The sequence below is a fragment of the Somniosus microcephalus genome, chromosome 3 (genome assembly GCF_052327205.1).
Source record: "Somniosus microcephalus isolate GS21.2 chromosome 3, FLI_Smic_1.0, whole genome shotgun sequence".
Classification (NCBI taxonomy): domain Eukaryota; kingdom Metazoa; phylum Chordata; class Chondrichthyes; order Squaliformes; family Somniosidae; genus Somniosus; species Somniosus microcephalus.
This window is the reverse complement of record NC_140989.1, coordinates 322,825,036-322,842,473: the sequence shown is the minus strand read 5'-3', so window position 1 is coordinate 322,842,473 and position 17,438 is coordinate 322,825,036. Positions and strand designations below refer to the sequence as shown.

At 42.1% G+C, this 17,438-nt stretch overlaps 1 protein-coding gene across 7 annotated transcripts in view; it reads left to right on the top strand.

Annotated features, from left to right (window-relative positions):
* The window catches only part of LOC147122194 (ERI1 exoribonuclease 3-like), a 491,903-nt gene that overhangs the window by 144,214 nt on the left and 330,251 nt on the right, over window positions 1-17,438 (top strand). For all 7 annotated transcript variants that reach the window (XM_085983080.1, XM_085983077.1, XM_085983078.1 and 4 more), the window contains one exon: window positions 12,682-12,754. In XM_085983080.1, coding sequence (XP_085839206.1) covers window positions 12,682-12,754 — 73 coding nt within the window. The remainder of the gene's footprint in view (window positions 1-12,681; window positions 12,755-17,438) is intronic.

Sequence of the window (17,438 nt, the reverse complement as noted above, 5' to 3'; positions counted from 1 at the left end):
GTTAGCATATTGTATATATATTTTGCTCCCCATTATGGGAAGTATATAAAAGCAATGGAAAAGGTGCAGCCTGTTGACTCGAATAGTACCAAGGTTGAGGGGTTACAATTTAAAACATTAAAAAAAATTGTTTATGGGATCAGGACGTCGCTGGCAATGCCAGCATTTATTGCCCATCCCTAGTTGCCCTTGAGAAGGTGGTGGTGAGCTGCTGCCTTGAACCGCTGCAATTCGTGTGGTGATGGTACTCCCACAGTGCTGTTAGGTAGGGAGTTCCAGGATTTTGACCCAGCGACGATGAAGGATCGGCGATATACTTCTAAGTCAGGATGGTGTGTGAGACTTGATGGGGAACTTGCAGGTGGTGGTGTTCCCATGCGCCTGCTGCCCTTGTCCTTCTAGGTGGAAGAGGTCGCGGGTTTGGGAGGTGCTGCCGAAGAAGCCTTAGCGAGTTGCTGCAGTGCATCTTGTAGATGGTCTCTGCAGCCACGGTACGCCGGTGGTGGAGGGGGTGAATGTTTAAGGTGGTGGATGGGGTGTCAATCAAGCGGGCTGCTTTGTCCTGGATGGTGTCGAGCTTCTTGAGTTGTTGGAGCTGCACTCATCCAGGCAAGTGGAGAGTATTCCATCACACTCCTTATTTGTGCCTTGTAGATGGTGGAAAGTCTTTGGGGAGTCGGGAGGTGAGACACTCGCCGCAGAATACCTAGCCTCTGACCTGCTCTTGTTGCCACAGTATTCATGTGGCTGGTCCAGTTAAATATCTGGTTAATGGTGACCCCCAGGATGTTGATGGTGGGGGATTCAGCGATGGTAATGCCATTGAATGTCAAGGGGAGGTGGTTAGACTCTCGCTTGTTGGAGATAGTCATTGCCTGGCACTTCTGTGGTGCGAATGTTACCTGCCACTTATCAGCCCAAGCCTGAACGTCGTCCAGGTCTTATTGCATGCGGGTATGGACTGCTTCATTATCTGTGGAGTTGCAAATGGCGCTGAACACTGCAGTCATCAACGAACATCCCCATTTCTGACTTTATGTTGGAGGGATGGTCATTGATAAAGCAGCTGAAGATGGTTGGGCCTAGGCACTGCCCTGAGGAACTCCTGCAGCGATGTCCTGGGACTGTGATGATTGACCTTCAACCACCACAACCATCTTCCTTTGTGCTAGGTGATGTAAAAAGACTCCTGAGTGCTTGGTTTGCGTATAAAACAAGGCTCAGTAGTCTTTTTACATCAATTTAATCAATGTTTCAAAACCATGAGATTTCTAGTTACAATCACTAGTTTCTGGTTACAGAAACATCCTGAGCAAGCTGGCCCCACACCCGAGTATTTATACTCCTTGGACAGCGCCACCAGCTGGTCGCCCAGTGTTACTTCATGAGTCATGATAAGATTCATGACTCCAGTCAATCATGAAGGAAAAATGTTTTCACTAGACCTGGGAAGGTTAAGGGGTGACTTGATTTGTGAAGGGTAAATAGCGATAGATAGTTTCCACTGGTCAGTCAGGTGGTAACAATAGGGCACAAATTAAAAATAATCAAACAATTAAAGAAGAAGGTTAAACAATATTTAGATAGAGGATAGTTAGAATGTGGAATTTTCTGCCATAAACGGTTGTTGAAGCAGAGACAATGGCAATGAATTTCCTCGGACTTTCTGCCGCAGCACTGCTGTAACTTTGCTAGAGGATTCCGCTGCACATCTGGCGAGGTTACAGCAGTACAGTGGCAGGAAGCCTGAGGAAATTCAGGGCCCATGCTTTCTTTCTTAAGGGAGTTAGATAGTTGCTTGAAAAAGAGGAATATTGAAGCGTACGTGGAGTGAGCAGAAGAATGGAATTAGTCCTGTGGAGAAAAACACTGGTACAGAATCGATTGATCAAATGGCCATTTTCTGTGTTGTTACATTCTATAATTCTAAAGTATTGAATGGGACAAAAGGAAAGAGTGTGTTTATAAAATTTACAGAGAATAAAACATGCTGGAGTGATTATATAGAAACTAATGCATTTTCAGCAATGAATGGATGCCAAGAAATGGTTATAAAGAGTAATGGTTACCCAGGAGTAATTTTATATTGGAATATATATTTGGTGGCATAACAAAGTACAACAGGAAATGTAACAAAGACAGACGGCTTACAAATTTTTGCATCAGATAATCAATCTGTGGGAATGATTACAAGATTGTAATTTAACTGAGGCAACCAGATGATTTATGCTATCTGTAAATTCAGGTTATATTGCATACTGTGCTGTATACCATGGAGTTGTGGGGCAGTATTGTCCTCTGTTTCTGCCAGTGGTGGACACTGATTGGTAGGATGCTCCATGTGATTCATGTGTTGGGACCATACTGAAGGATTAACAACTTTTGAAGTAATTGTTACAAGTTTATTGTATAATAATTGACTGTTAATGACTGAGAAATAACATTAACATACTATGATGAACAGAGATTATGGGTTGTTTTATAGAACCATAGAATCATACAGCACAGAAGGAGGCCTTTCAGCCCATCATAGAATTGTAGAATCATAGAAATTTAAGACACAGAAGGAGGCCATTTGGCACATTGTGTCTGTGCCGGCGAAAGAGAGATCCAATTAGTCCCATTCCCCTTCTCTTTCTCCATAACCCAGCAAATCTTTCCCTTTCAAGTATTTAACCAATTTCCTTTTGAAAGTTATTATTGAATCTGCTTCCACCACCCTTTCAGGCAGTGCATTCCAGATCATCATAACTCATTGCATACTTTTTTTCCTCATGTCACCTCCTGGTTCTTTTGCCAATTAACTTAAATCTGTAATAACAACAGAAAATGCTGGAAATACTCAGCAGGCCAGGCAGCATCCGTGGAGAGAGAAACAGAGTTAACGTTTCAGGTCTGGGACCCTTTATCAGAACTGGAAAAAGCTGGAGATGTAACAGATATTAAGCAGGTGCGGAGGGGAGGAAGGAATTGAAAGAACATACTGTGAAAATGTTGCAAATGGGAATGGCAAAATCATGCAACATTTTCACAGTATGTTCTTTCAATTCCTTCCTCCCCTCCTAAACCCCCCGCCCCTCCCCTCATCTCTGCACCTGCTTAATATCTGTTACATCTCCAGCTTTTTCCCAGTTCTGATGAAGGGTCCCAGACCTGAAACGTTGGCTCTGTTTCTCCACAGATGCTGCCTGGCCTGCTGAGTATTTCTAGCATTTTCTGTTGTTATTTCAGATATCCAGCATCCGCAGTATTTTGCTATCGTACCTTAAATCTGTGTTCTGCGATTACCGACCCTTTTGCCACTGGAAACAGTTTCTCCTTATATATTCTATCAAAATCCTTCATGATTTTGAACACCGCTATCAAATCTCCCGTTGACTTTCTCTGCTCTAAGAACAACCCCCCCAGTTTCTCTAGACATTCCATGTAACTGAAGTATTTCATCCCTGATACCATTCTCGTAAATTTCCTTTGCATCCTCTCCACGGCCTTGACATCCTTCTTAAAGTGACGTGCCCAGAATTGGCCACAATATGCCAGCTGGGGCCCAACCAAAGGTTTAGCATAACTTTCTTGCTTTTGTACACGATGGGCAGGATTTTCATTGAGCCGTGGAGGCGGGATTGGAGGCGTGTGGGGGGTTAAAATCTTGAAATCGGGGGGCACGAACCCATCCCGCCCCCAACCCGCCTCCATGCCAGTTTCAAAGGAGGCGGGTACCCGACCTGCGCTGGGACCCGCCTCCCCGAGGCGGGAAGGGGATTAGTGCCAATTAACTGCCTGTTAACAGGTAGTTAACGGGCAGTTTTTAGCCTAATCCCTATTTTTATTGGTGAAGTGTGGGATTCCCGACGGCTCCAAACCACGCCAAGTTAGCGAGGCGGGCCGTCGGGATGAAGGGCTTGGAGGGGTCGAGATGTCCGGTGTTCAGGTGAGTGATGGGTGCATGAGTGCAGAGGTAAGTGTGTTTGGTGTGTGTAAAGTGTGTACTTACATGTACTTACCTTTTACAGCCTTCCTTCCTTCAGGTCTCGGGAGTCCCTCATCTCACTGGCACAGAAAGCAGAATGGCCGCGATCTGTCAAAAATTGCAGCATTCAGCTTTCTGTTCCAGAGAGATTGTAGTGTCCGTGTGTAGATAAAGACACTGAAGACAGGAGTTGGTTCATAGGTATTTACTAAGCAAGTCTGGGGGGGGGGGGGGGGGTTTCTAAAGGATATACACAATACACAGGCTTATATAGCCCAAGTGGCAATTACCGGCATTACGCACACCTGGGGCTCTTAAAGGCACATACACCATAATTGCTCTTAAAGGCACATACACCACAATTCCTCCCCTTCTAGCTAACTAGTACATCATATTTTAAGTAATTATTAATTACATGTTGTGGTAAACCACTGTAGTTCACTGTGTTCACTGTTGTTGTTGTTGTTGTCGTTCACTCTTGTTTCACTGTTGTGCCTGACTATGCCTCAGCTGACTCCGCCCCTGGGCTACCGAGTATAAGAGCGGCCGCATGGCAGCTCCTGGCATTCGGTCGTCCACTAGAGGCATAGTCCTGATCTGTCTGAAGTGCAATTCAGTAGTTAATAAAAGCCTGTCGTTCTGAACTCTGCTCAGCCTTTTATTAGAATTGATAGCGCATCACATGTTATATGCAAAATAATATACATTGCTGTATTAATTAATTATAAGTTAGTCTCTCAGGAGGCTTCCTGACTCGGTCCGGATAACGCCTCGGGGGTGTAGTAGTTTCTGGTGGTGTAGTAGGTTCTTCTGGCAAGGCTGATTCGGCTTGAAGGCCAGTGTCGGGTTCATCGGGCTCCAGTATCACCGGATCGGAGGTAGATATGGGTATCTCTACTTCATCGTTAGATGTATAGAGTGGTGGTGTAGGTTGTCCCTTTTCGGATGACTTGATGATTTGGTCAGCATGGCGCCTTATTATGCTGTCTCCGATGTCCACGGTATACATCAGTGGTCCTAATCGTGTGCAGATAGTTCCAGGCTGCCATTTCTCGGTACGGTAGTCCCGGGCCAAAACCGGTTGGCCTATCTGGAAGGCCCTAGTTGGCCTTTCATTCATGCCTTGAAACTGCCGGTTCTCCACGTCCCTTCGGATGTTGGGCTTGACCAAATCCAGCCGGCATCTTAGGTTTCTATTGTAGAACATCATGGCGGGAGTTTGGTTAGTAACCATATGCGTTGCATTCCTATATGCAAATAAGAAGTTATCCACCTTGTGCTGAAGTTTTATGTCTTCATTACCCATGGCCTTGATGGCCTTCTTGAAGGTCTGGACAAACCTTTCAGCCAATCCATTGGTGGCGGGATGGTATGGGGCGGACGTGTAGTGCTTTACCCCATTGTTCTTTAAGAACTTTCTGAATTCTTCGGACACAAATTGCGGTCCATTATCAGAACATATCTGCTCCGGCAGCCCATTCCTGGCAAATATGGTCCTTAATACTGTGATGGTTTTTTCCGTGGTGGTGGAGGACATCTTTATTACCTCCGGCCACTTGGAGTGTGCATCAACTGCGATTAAGAACATTGAGTCCATAAATGGACCAGCAAAGTCGATGTGCACCCTTTGCCAGGGAGATGAGGGCCACTCCCATGGATGTAGAGGGGCCTGTGGCGGAGCATTTTGGACCTTCTGGCATCCTAGGCAGCTCTTGGTTATGTCTTCGATGTCTCCATCGATACCTGGCCACCATACAAACGCCCTAGCTAGGTTCTTCATTTTCACTCCACCCAGATGCCCCTCGTGAAGCTCCTTTAGCACTTTATCCTGGAGTTTGGGTGGAATCACCACTCTGGATCCACACATCAAGGTTCCTCGGCACACTGACAGCTGTTCTCTTCTTTGCGAGAATGCTGGCAACAGTGGTTCGCCATGTGCTGGCCATCCCTTCACTGTTAAATCGTAGACCCGTGAGAGAGTAGGGTCATTTCTTGTCTCCCTTTCAATGGCAGAATTTGTCACCGGTAGACATTCCACTATGGTAGAGTGGAATATCTCTACTGGGTCTACTGTAGGTGCCTCTTCTATCGTTGGCAACGGTAGGCGTGATAAACCGTCAGCATTCCCATGCTGTTTTGACCCTTTGTATTCAATGTTGTATTGGTGTGCCCCTAGAAAAAGGGACCACCTCTGTAGTCTTTGTGCCGTCATAACGGGGACACCTTTTTTAGGGTTGAATATGGAGATGAGGGGTTGATGGTCAGTCAGCAAGGTAAATTTTTGTCCGTGTAGGTAATGGTTGAATTTCTTCACTCCCCATACCAGGCTGAGTGCTTCCCTGTCTATCTGGGCATAGTTACGCTCTGCTGAGTTCAATGAGCGTGATGCAAAAGCTATCGGCCGTTCCGAGCCATCAGGGAATCTATGGGACAATACCGCTCCTATGCCGTAAGGGGATGCATCGCACGCCAGTCTGATTGGTAGTGATGGGTTGTAATGAGCCAAAATTTTCTCGGATGTGATTAAGTCTTTACATTTATGGAAGGCACATTTACAGTCTTCGTTCCATTTCCAAATCACTCCTGTTTGTAGAAGATCATTAAGAGGGTGTAGAATAGTTGATAAGTTCGGTAAAAATTTATGATAGTAACTTATTAATCCCAGGAATGACCTTAATTGTGAAACATTTTCAGGTGCTGGGGCTTTTATAACTGCTTCAATTTTTTCAGGTGACTTATGCAACCCTTCCTTATTAATTATGTGGCCACAATATGATATCTGATTTTGGAAAAATTCGCACTTGGGGCGATTTGCTCGTAGGCCCCGTTCTTTCAGCCTAGTGAGCACCTGCTCCAAATTGGCAAGGTGCTCGTTGTCGTTTTCTCCTGTTATAAGGATGTCGTCTAGGTAGCATTGAGTCCCCGGAATCCCTTGCAGGACTTGCTCCATAGCTCTTTGCCAGATAGCTGGAGCTGATGCTATTCCAAAAACCAGTCGATTGTACTGGTACAGGCCTTTGTGTGTGTTTATTGTGAGATACTTTTTAGAGGTCTCCTCAGCCTCCACCTGTAGATATGCCTGTGCCAAGTCAATTTTTGTGAAACGTTTCCCTCCGGATAGTGAGGCGAAAATATCTTCTATCCTCGGAAGAGGATACTGTACCGTGTGAAGGACCGGGTTTACAGTCACCTTAAAGTCCCCACAGATGTGAATTTTTTTCTGTTCCTCAGAGTTATTTTTCAATGTTTTTTTCATGACTGGAACGATGGGTGTTGCCCATTCGCTCCAATCTATTTTGGATAATACGCCTGCCTTTTCCAAATTCTTCAGCTCTGCCTCGACTGCCGGACGTATTGCGTATGGCACTGGTCTTGCCTTAAAAAATTTTGGAATTGCTGTATCTTCCACTTTTATTGAGGCGGTGATGCCTTTCAAGGTTCCTAGTTTCTCTTGAAACACTTCTTTGGCGTTGGCCAAGATGTCTTTTAATCGTTCAGGTATGATGTCATCATTGTTTTTTTCCTTACTGGTCACCGTCAGTGCCTGAATGGAGTGCCAGTCTAAACGTATCTTCCTTATCCATTCACGTCCCAACAACGGTGGACCACCATCTTGTAGAATGTATAAATACAACTTTTGTATTTCTTTGCCGTTGTATACCACAGGCACCCTTATTTTTCCTTTGGGGTAGACTTTCTGCCCCGTATATGTTTTTAAGATAATGGATGTGTCTTTTAGAGGTATATGCGAAAATAGCCTCTCGTAATCTCGTCGATTTATTACGGTTAGAGCTGATCCTGTATCTAGCTCCATTTTAACTGGGGACCCTGCTATTGTGAGGGTAACCCAAATGGTTTGGTAATCCTCTTTGGCAAGTACATTATGTAATTTGAGACAGCTTAGTCTCTTGTTTCCGGAGTCGCTATCGCTATTCTGGTCTCCGGAGCTATTGTCCGTCATCATTTGTACCTTCCTGTACTTTTCTTTATTGATTTTTTTGTTTTCTGTCAGTGGATTCATTTTGTCCAGATTGGCATACCCGTGCAATGTGTCCAATCTTCCCGCATTGCCTGCATGCTTTGCCCTTGAACCAGCAGTCCCTCTGGTTATGGGTGGATCTGCCGCAGCGATAACATCTTCCGAACTCCTGTGTCATTTTATGGGTGCCGAAGTCCTGTGTCTCTTGTTGTATCTCTGCAGCTCCTTTTGCTGCTGCTTCGTATGATACAGCCATACTGAAAGCTTTGTCCAATGTTAAATCTTTTTCAGAAAGCAGTCTTTTTTGTGTTGCTTCACTTAAGAGACCGCAAACAAATTTGTCTCGAAGATAATCCGATAGTCCTGCTCCGAATTGGCAGTACTTTGATAGCTTTCTTAATTCGGTTAGGTAATCAGCGTTACTTTCATTCTTGTGTTGATTTCTCTTGAAGAACTTGAATCGTTCCGCTATCAGCAGCGGTGTTGGGTTTAAATGCTCCTGCAGGGTATCAACAATTTCTTTAAAAGTCTTGTCCTTTGGTTTGGCTGGAGTGATTAAATTTCGTAACAGCCCGTATGTCTTCGCGCCCATTAAGTTCAGAAGTACTGAAGCTTTTTTTTCATCTGTTATTCCATTTGCAGTGCAATAAACCTCTACTCTTTCCACGTATGTGGTCCAATCTTCTATTTCGCCATCAAAAGCCTCAATATTACCAGATTTAGGCATTTCAGAAAAGATATGGTGCTTCCCGCGCTTTTTTTTTCTCTGTAGCAACGATATGGCGCTTCCCGCGCTTTCCCGCCGCTGCTACCGATAACAACGCTGTTTATTCACTGTTGGAGACTCGTTCCCGACGGAGGTCTAAACGCTGACCTGCTTGCCGCGCCGGCCGTCTCACGAGTGCACCCTCCCAGTCCGTTATTGCTTGCCTCCGATTTCGCTGCCTGTCTCAGCTGTAGAGCCCGCCGCTGGAGCTCCAGCCTGACGCCCAGGAAGGATTAGCGCAGTAACTGTCACCAGCTTGGCCAGCTGGTGAAACCACAGTTTCTCTTACTTCCTTGAGTCTTCTGGACGCTGGAGGAATCGATGTCCTTGAGGTGCTGCCGAATTGCAGGTAAGTCCGTTTCCACTTCGTCGCCACTGTAGTGTCCGTGTGTAGATAAAGACACTGAAGACAGGAGTTGGTTCATAGGTATTTACTAAGCAAGTCTGGGGGGGGTTTCTAAAGGATATACACAATACACAGGCTTATATAGCCCAAGTGGCAATTACCGGCATTACGCACACCTGGGGCTCTTAAAGGCACATACACCATAATTGCTCTTAAAGGCACATACACCACAGAGATCTCTAAATCAGCCTGAGAGGAAGGAATTAACCTAGAGTACAGATTGTCAGTGTTTGACAGCTTCAAAGAGCTGTCGAACGCTGGTATTTCATCTGTCAAAAGTTCTTGACAGATGAAATGTCAATCTGTGACGTCACCTGTTGCCGGGTGGCCCTTAATTGGCCCGATGAGCCCGCTGGGCGGGCTCAACAAGGTCAATCAAGTTAAAATCGCGTGGGTTGGCCACAACTCAATGGAGGCGGGACTACAACCCCGAAAGTTATAGTCCCGCCGCCTATCCACCTTCTCAATGAAAATCCAGCCCTATGCCTCTGTTTATAAAGCCAAGAATCCTGTATACCTGTTTGACAGCCTTATCAACTTATCCTGCCATTTCAAAGACTTGTGTGTGCACACCCCCAGGTCTCTCTGCTCCTGCACCCCCTTTAAAATTGTACCATTTAGTTTACATTGCCTCTCCTCATTCTTCCTACCAAAATTAATCTCTTCACAATTCTCTGCGTTAAATTTCATCTGCTATGTGTCCGCCCATTTCACCAGTCTGCCTATGTCCTCGTGAAGTCTGTTACTATCCTCACTATTTACCACAATTCCGAGTTGCTTGTCATCTGCAAACTTTGCAATTATGCACTGTATACCCAAGTCCAGGTCATTAATATCAAAAAGAGCGGTGGTCCTAATGCCGACCCCTGGGGACACCACTGTATAACTTCCCTCCAGTCTGAAAAACAGTCGCTCACCACTACTCTCTGTTTTCTATCCCTTAGCCAATTTTGTATCCATGCTGACCCACATTGGCTCCCGGTCTGGCAACGCCTCAACTTTAAAATTCTCATCCTTGTTTTCTAAACCCTCCGTGGCCTCACCCCTCCCTATATCTGTAATTTCCTTCAGCCCTAAAACCCTCTGAGATATCTGCACTCCTCCAATTCTGGCCTCTTGAGCATCCTCAATTTTAATCGTTCCACCATTGGCGGCTGTGCCTTCAGCTGCCAAGGCCCTAAGCTCTGGAATTCCCTCCCAGACCCTCTCTACCTCTCTTTCCTCCTTTAAGACGCTCCTTAAAACCTACTTCTTTGACTAAGATTTTGGTCACCTGCCCTAATATCTGTGGCTCCGTGTCAAATTTTGTTTTATAATGCTCCTGTGAAAGCCTTGGGACGTTTTGCTATGTTAAAGACGCTATATAATTACAAGTTGTTGTTTCCATTTCAAGGATTACCATTTTCTCTGCTTTCCCCTGAGTATTCAATCTTGTGTAACTTGCTCAGAAAAAAACCCAAATGGACTCTTGTTCCATCAAAAATAAGAGTCCCTTGCAGATCCCTTGGAGATAACACTCTTATCTTAGTGTTTTACATAGTCATGATGGCCCACTGGCTTTAATACTGCAACCAAACTGCACTTTTCAATCCTGATTTGTTTGGAGAATAAAATGTAAAAGGTTTGTTGCGTTTTGCATATTCTTTCTTGTTCTGTGGTGGCCAGCTGCAGACTTTCCACAGAATGACCCAGTGATAAATACTACAGTACATTGTTTATACATTTTGCAGTTAAAACAACGCTTAGTGTTACTGCAGATAATCTAGAATTTGGCACTTTTTTCAAAGCAAATATATAATTCATAGATTTTATGGATTGGTAAAAGTCCAGTTTGCCCCCTTCCTTCCACCAAAAATGCTGATGAAGCGTATTATCAAATTCAATGTTAAGCAATTTGGAAGAGGAGAATTTTTTTTTAGAAAAGATGTCCAAATTTATTTGATCAGTAATTAATAAGCAGGCTTCTTTACATCCTTTGAATGTTATCATTCGCTCTGCTCAAAGCAAGTCTGCAACTGATATTAGGGAAATCCTTTTTTCTTCTAAATGAATTCACTATTCATAGTTGACTCTCAAGATAAATCCATACCTAATCCAAGCATAGAATTGCAGTGGGCCAGATCATCTCCCATTCAACCCATTACATGCACAATATTTGGATGTCCAAGCATAAAATGTTGCCCAATTATTCATGTTTTTCATTTTTCAGCGCATTGAATTTTGTCAGTCATCTTTCGTACAGCTTCTTGTAAAACATCATATTTCGTATAATGAAGTGTTTTAATTTAGATTCAGTTGCAGCATGAATGACTAAATGGGCTGAGGTACTACAGATATTATAGATTGATCACATTTTATAAACGGTCGGCAGAAACCTTGATCTAAATATATTTTTATTGAAATGGCTCAAAAGTAAGGAGAGTGTGAGTTAATAGCTACCATCTCAGAAGCAATAGTTTTCATCTAAACCTTCTTTTAAAACTTTATCTATGGGAAAATTTGTGCCATAAAAATATTTATATGTCCAAGCTAGTGCCTGTTCTTACAATTTTCTATCAAAATCAAATAACCTGGTCATACTATACTGCTGCTCATTCAAAATACCTTTGGTTCTATATCACTTGGCAACAGAAATACTGCACCGATGTGGTTAGAAAAACAACTGTACAGTACATTCACTATCACGTATATATTCTACACAAACAGAATTTAAGACAGTAATCTAATAACTGAGTTCAGATGATGAACATTAGCTGGTTTTACATTTTAGGACAACATTTGAACCACTTGATTTGATTACTGCCCCGAACATCCCTGGAAGGTATCAATTTCCTTGTTATAATGCAGGTTTAGTTATACTGCGAAATATTCAGGTGTTACTCATTCAAGGTGTTATTCCTGGTCTATCTTCTGGCTGTAGCTCCAAGCTTTGGAACCTTGGAAATTCACTTTAGCTCCTGTCAAAAATGTATCAAATTCAAATCCATCAGGATTCAGCTGTAATATGATGTTTAACGCACATTTTGTAGAAGTCCTGCAACAAACACTATAATATCGTAACAATGTTCAGCTCTGAGATATCCAAAGTTCATAAAACTGTATTGCAATTGTTATATTTTTATAGTTTTTCAGCATGTCATTATTGTGTTGTGGACCACAAGGCTTTTGAAACTGCTAAATCTACCAGGTTCATTTTTTGATAGTGTAAGAGTGCCATCACTAGGTCTGTATAGTTAGAAAAAACAGTTAGATGGCAATTTTTGAGGCAGCTCCCTTATGACGAACAAAACCAATACAAACAATTGTGTTCTTATCTAATGCTTAGTATTCTAGCATGTAAGTGGTCTTATTTTGTTTGATATATTAAAATGATGAGGGTTATTTCTGTGAGGTTTATAAGATAGAAAACAGCATTATAGATTTTCCATTCAGTCGCTCTTTAGCTGTTTGGATGGCAGCTAGACATGAACCTATCTCCATAATCTTACAACTACCATAAGAGCTTAATAAAAAGGCCTGTACTGTAATAGAATTAAACTATTTTTTTCTCTTTTTCTTAGGCTGCCAGGACAATGCCAGTACTTGGGTCTGCCAGTTCCTGATTACTTCAAGAAGTGGATTAATCTCAAAAAGGTACTTTGAGCAGCAGACATCGTTTTCAAGGATGAGGTCTTAGAGATGCTTAATAGCCAATCCCATTTGCATTGAAATGAGGAGTTGATGGCTCTAAGCCTGGTTTGATTCTGGTACTGGGATCTTCTTTTTGTGTCACTGCTAAATAGGATATTATGTACCATCTGAACTCTGAAGTTTCTCTCCGCCGTAGCTGTCTTGTAAGCATGTGTTGCCTTTGGGGTAATCAGGAAAAAATATTATGTCCTTACAATCACAGGGTTTAGGAATATTAAAATGTCTTGGTGCATATGCAGTGTTATTTTGATTGGTATTTTAACCTTTGACTAGCCTATAAAGAAATTCTCTCTTCAAGCCAATATTACATTGCTGAAATTTAATTCAGAAATCATACCAGATAATAGGAAGACAGATAATGTATGCATGAAGGATATTATATTTGGTCTAAATGCAGAGAGGCCAGGACTTTGTACTTGAATAATAGCCCAGAGTGACTTATAATCTGCTGGCGAGAAATACCTTACTGTCAGTGTAGAGAGGAGAAGTCTTAAATCAGGGAAGAATAAAAAAAAAGCTTGAAAGTAGGAGGACAAAGGCACAAGTCTTCCATTAACCCTTAAACTACATATTACTGCAGCTTTTTTGTTTTGTTTCATCCAGAACTGGAACACTTCCCTTTCCACCTTGTTCCATTATATCCACATGTTTTCAAGTTTTGTATTTAAAGACATGAGTGGGCTGTCACATTTATAATACTGATGTCATTAACCATTTTGACCTTTTTGTTTCTTTGTGTAGCTTTATAACCATGCTTCTGCTTACACTGCTATAGTATGGAGTGCTTTTTTGCTTTATAGATTTTGAAAGGCAAACGATGTGAAGTGAAATATAAGGGTTGCAAAAAAATCTTACAATCTGATCCAACAGTGATTTGATGATTTTTCCTATTTTTCTACTTTTTGACATTTTTGTGCAAAAATGAAACAACATGCTTCAGAAGTTTAAAGAAGCCAAAAATAAACCAGTGACCAATCAAGTGCTAAGATGGACCTGTTGCAGGCTGTACCTCTTGTGCATCTACACGGACAGCCTGGCTCTACATCCTTTCAACCATGTGTGCTAGGAAGAGGCTGACAGGATGACGCTTGTCTGTCTTGAGACAGACCAGCATCATTGCTGCTCATTTCTGCCATGCTATTAATAGTGCGAACTATCTCCTCATGACAGCTGATCTACAGGAAAGCAGAACTAATGGTACTAAAGAGATTGATAAAGCTCTGAGAGATATTTGTCTGCAACCCAGCCCCAATTGTTTGGAGGCATTATTCTCCAATCTGGGATCCCAAGCCTTTACAGCAGCAGTCTAGGCCCATGAAGGAAGGGAAAAACTGCCTTTGGGCTTGTCTTGGGGCAAATATTTCTGGAGCTACTACACATTCCAGGGTGGATTTCAGTCCTGCAAAGTCATCAGTATGGTACTGTAAATGAGGGAAGTTGCTTTAAATTATAAAAGTATTTCGTAAAAGATTTTCTTTTATTGTGCTATCAAAAGTTACCAAGAGTTAACTTTTGCAGTAACAAAAAAGTAGTATTGTCCATGAAGAGATGAATAAAATTTTATATTTTACTTTAGTATCTCGTCCCATCTCAGTGCTGAGGTATTCATTGACTGGCATGCTTTACAATTGTAGAAGATGATGACTCCCATCTTATAGTTTTTGTTTTAAATTGTAGAAGTGTTCGCTTGTATTCAACTCAGCTAGTGACTAAATATCTGAGTTTTGTATTAGTAAGTGCCCCCTCCTTAACCCTTCAGCGTTCGTCCTTCCTCGTCAACCTTTCCTGAATATTGACTGGAGGTTGACTCTGTCAGAAAGGGTCAGCAGCTGCATAATAACGCTGAGATGAGGAAGGCACTAAGCAGAGTCCTGATTAACATGCAGCCAAGAGAGATAAGAGGGAAGAGCTTATGTGTCACTTTGCAGATGGCAAGCAGCTGTTTTGACTACAAATTTATAACAGTGAGATCCAGGCACTGCTTAGGCAAAGGGTAAGATTTGTCAATAGTCTGAAGGTTCCTTGCGTACACAGTCAGCTAGCCTAGAAGAACACAGTGCAAATCCCAAGTTAATCACCTACAACTTGTTTTCTTGTATGATAGTGATCAAAAGGTTGTGCATCGTGTTTGTTTTCAAAATAACTTAGTATTAATAAAATACATGGTAATCTGGCAGAAGTGTATTTTTATTTATACAATACAATGTGTGTGTGTGTGTGTATATATATATGTATTTAGAAGTGAATTTAGGCCTAAATGCATTCAACATGATCATTTTAAAGTTTACTCACCTATCTCTTTTGAGGTGTGTTTTAAAGAAGGTCTTAAAGGAGAAGATGATGGAGAGGCAGTGGGGGTTCGGGAGGAGATTCTGGAGCATGGAGCCTAGGTGGATGAAGATATGGGTCAAGGGGAAGACAGCATACTCAAGCAGCTGGAGTCTAAAGAATGGAGAGTTCGGGATTGAGAGTGGGGGGGTTAGTTGTAGAGCTGGAGGAGGTTGCTGACGTAGGGAGAATGATGAGAATTTTACTTTTGAGATATGGGGAGACTTGAAGTCAATCTAGGCCAGCAAGGTCAGGAGTGATGGGCGAGTGGAACTTGGTGCGGGATAGTACATGCGCAGCAGAGCTTTGGATGACCTGAAGTTTATGGATGGTGGGGGTTTGGAAGCCAACCAGGAGACCATTGGAGTAACTTCTTAAGATTTTCATATGATATTCTTTTGTCTGTTATTTTAACCCAGAATAAGACTGTTTTAAGTTTCAATGGGATAATGCCTCTCCTAAAATAGCAGACCAAAAATTGTATGAAGAGCATGTTAAGCATTTGTCTGCTGTTATCACCAAGAATAACTTTTAGGCTTGTATTTTTGAAATGAGTTTAGCAGATCAAAGTAGTAATGTATGTGTTCTTAAATTATCACTATTGACCGAAGCCTGCTTCTGTTTCTTCTACTGATTGTATTGATGAATAAATCAGTATGTTTCACACAGAAAATAAGTCAATATTAGAGTATGTATTTTAAGAATATAAGATATATTCATTAATGCCAATCAGTTACAATAAAATATGAGTAATATGATATTTGAAAGGCATTGAATAAGTAAATATATATATATTTTAAAAAAAGGAAATATAACATTAGCACTGATCGTAAGTCTGGGCAGGTGGGTAGCAATGCTCCTCCAGAAATGAGGCCCAGGCTATTTTAACTCCTCGGCCTGATTTAACGCCCAGAATTGCTATGGCAGCTTCCCACCCAGGCCTCAGTTAAAAGTATGCATATGTAAAGGAGGACTCCACTGGCTTTGGGAACTTGTCCTTGCTTAAAATTTTGAACGGTCCGATCCTGGTGGCTTTCCTGCAGGTAAGTAACCTGGTTATTTGTATTGCCCATCTGCCTGGTTTCTGACAGGTGGATAAGATTAAATCACCCCTTAAACTTAATGCATTCTTTTTAAGTGTATAAATTTTAATAGTTATTTTACTCACGGGAAGTCATTGTTAACTTTTTGACTGTAAAAATTACCTAGATATATTTTTCTTCTGTATTTTGACTGCCAGCAATTGATCTGCTTGGTTAATTTGATTTGGGACAAAACAGCATTGTAATCAGGTGCAAAAAGCTTTTTTGTTAAATAGTGAATTTTGTATTCATCAAGGAAAAGGATGTTGGGGCAGGGAAATGGAACATTTTTCACATTTAGCACTCGGTAGCTGCAACTAATATTTTCTAGTCATGTAACATCAACGGGCCGAATGGCCGCCTTCCGTGCTGTAACCATTCTATGATTCTAAAAACAGCTTGTATTTATACAGCGCCTTTGACGTAATAAATGACCCAATGCGCTTCACAGAAGAAAAGCAGACACTGAGAAGAAATGGAAAGAAGTATCATAGTAACAGAAGAGTTAGTAGAGATGACCGAAAGCATGTTTGATGGGGCTTTTAAAAGAGTTCAGGGAGGTAGCAAGGTGGAGGGATTTAGGGAGGAAGTTCCAGAAAGTAGAATCGAGACAGTTGGAGGCTCTGCCATCAATTGTGCGTTGCTCCAATAATATGCCTTAATTCCAACCTTAAATAAAAGCACCCTCTACTGCACCATTGTAACATTTGAATTTTTCACATCACCCATTCTCCCCACAACTGTGCTTGGAAATTATGAACATTTTTGTAATATTGGCCTATGAGACTGCAAACTGATTTCAGTTAAGGACAGTTACAGCCAGAGAAAGGATGCATGGATTTCATCAGTGTGGATTTGAAATCTGGTCCCAGTGGTGAAAGAATTCTAGCAACACACTTTACCACACAGACCCTGAGAAAAACTTTCATAATAATGCCTGTTACAGCAATGTAGCTTGCATTTTTTAATTTTAATTTGCTCACCAGTATTTCAACATACAGTGTTCTAAGTGGCCGAATGCTGTACTTTCAAACAACCTTTTGATCACTATCAAACTCTTTTGAGGATAATGAGGCTCATTTTGAGGATATCCTCTCAAACCACTCTTAACATGTGACAGGGTGGTCAATCAGTCTCTCCAACAATGTGTTATCAACAGTAACGGAGTGTTTCTGCCACTGACCAGCTGCTTAGTATTTGAACTACGACAACATCTT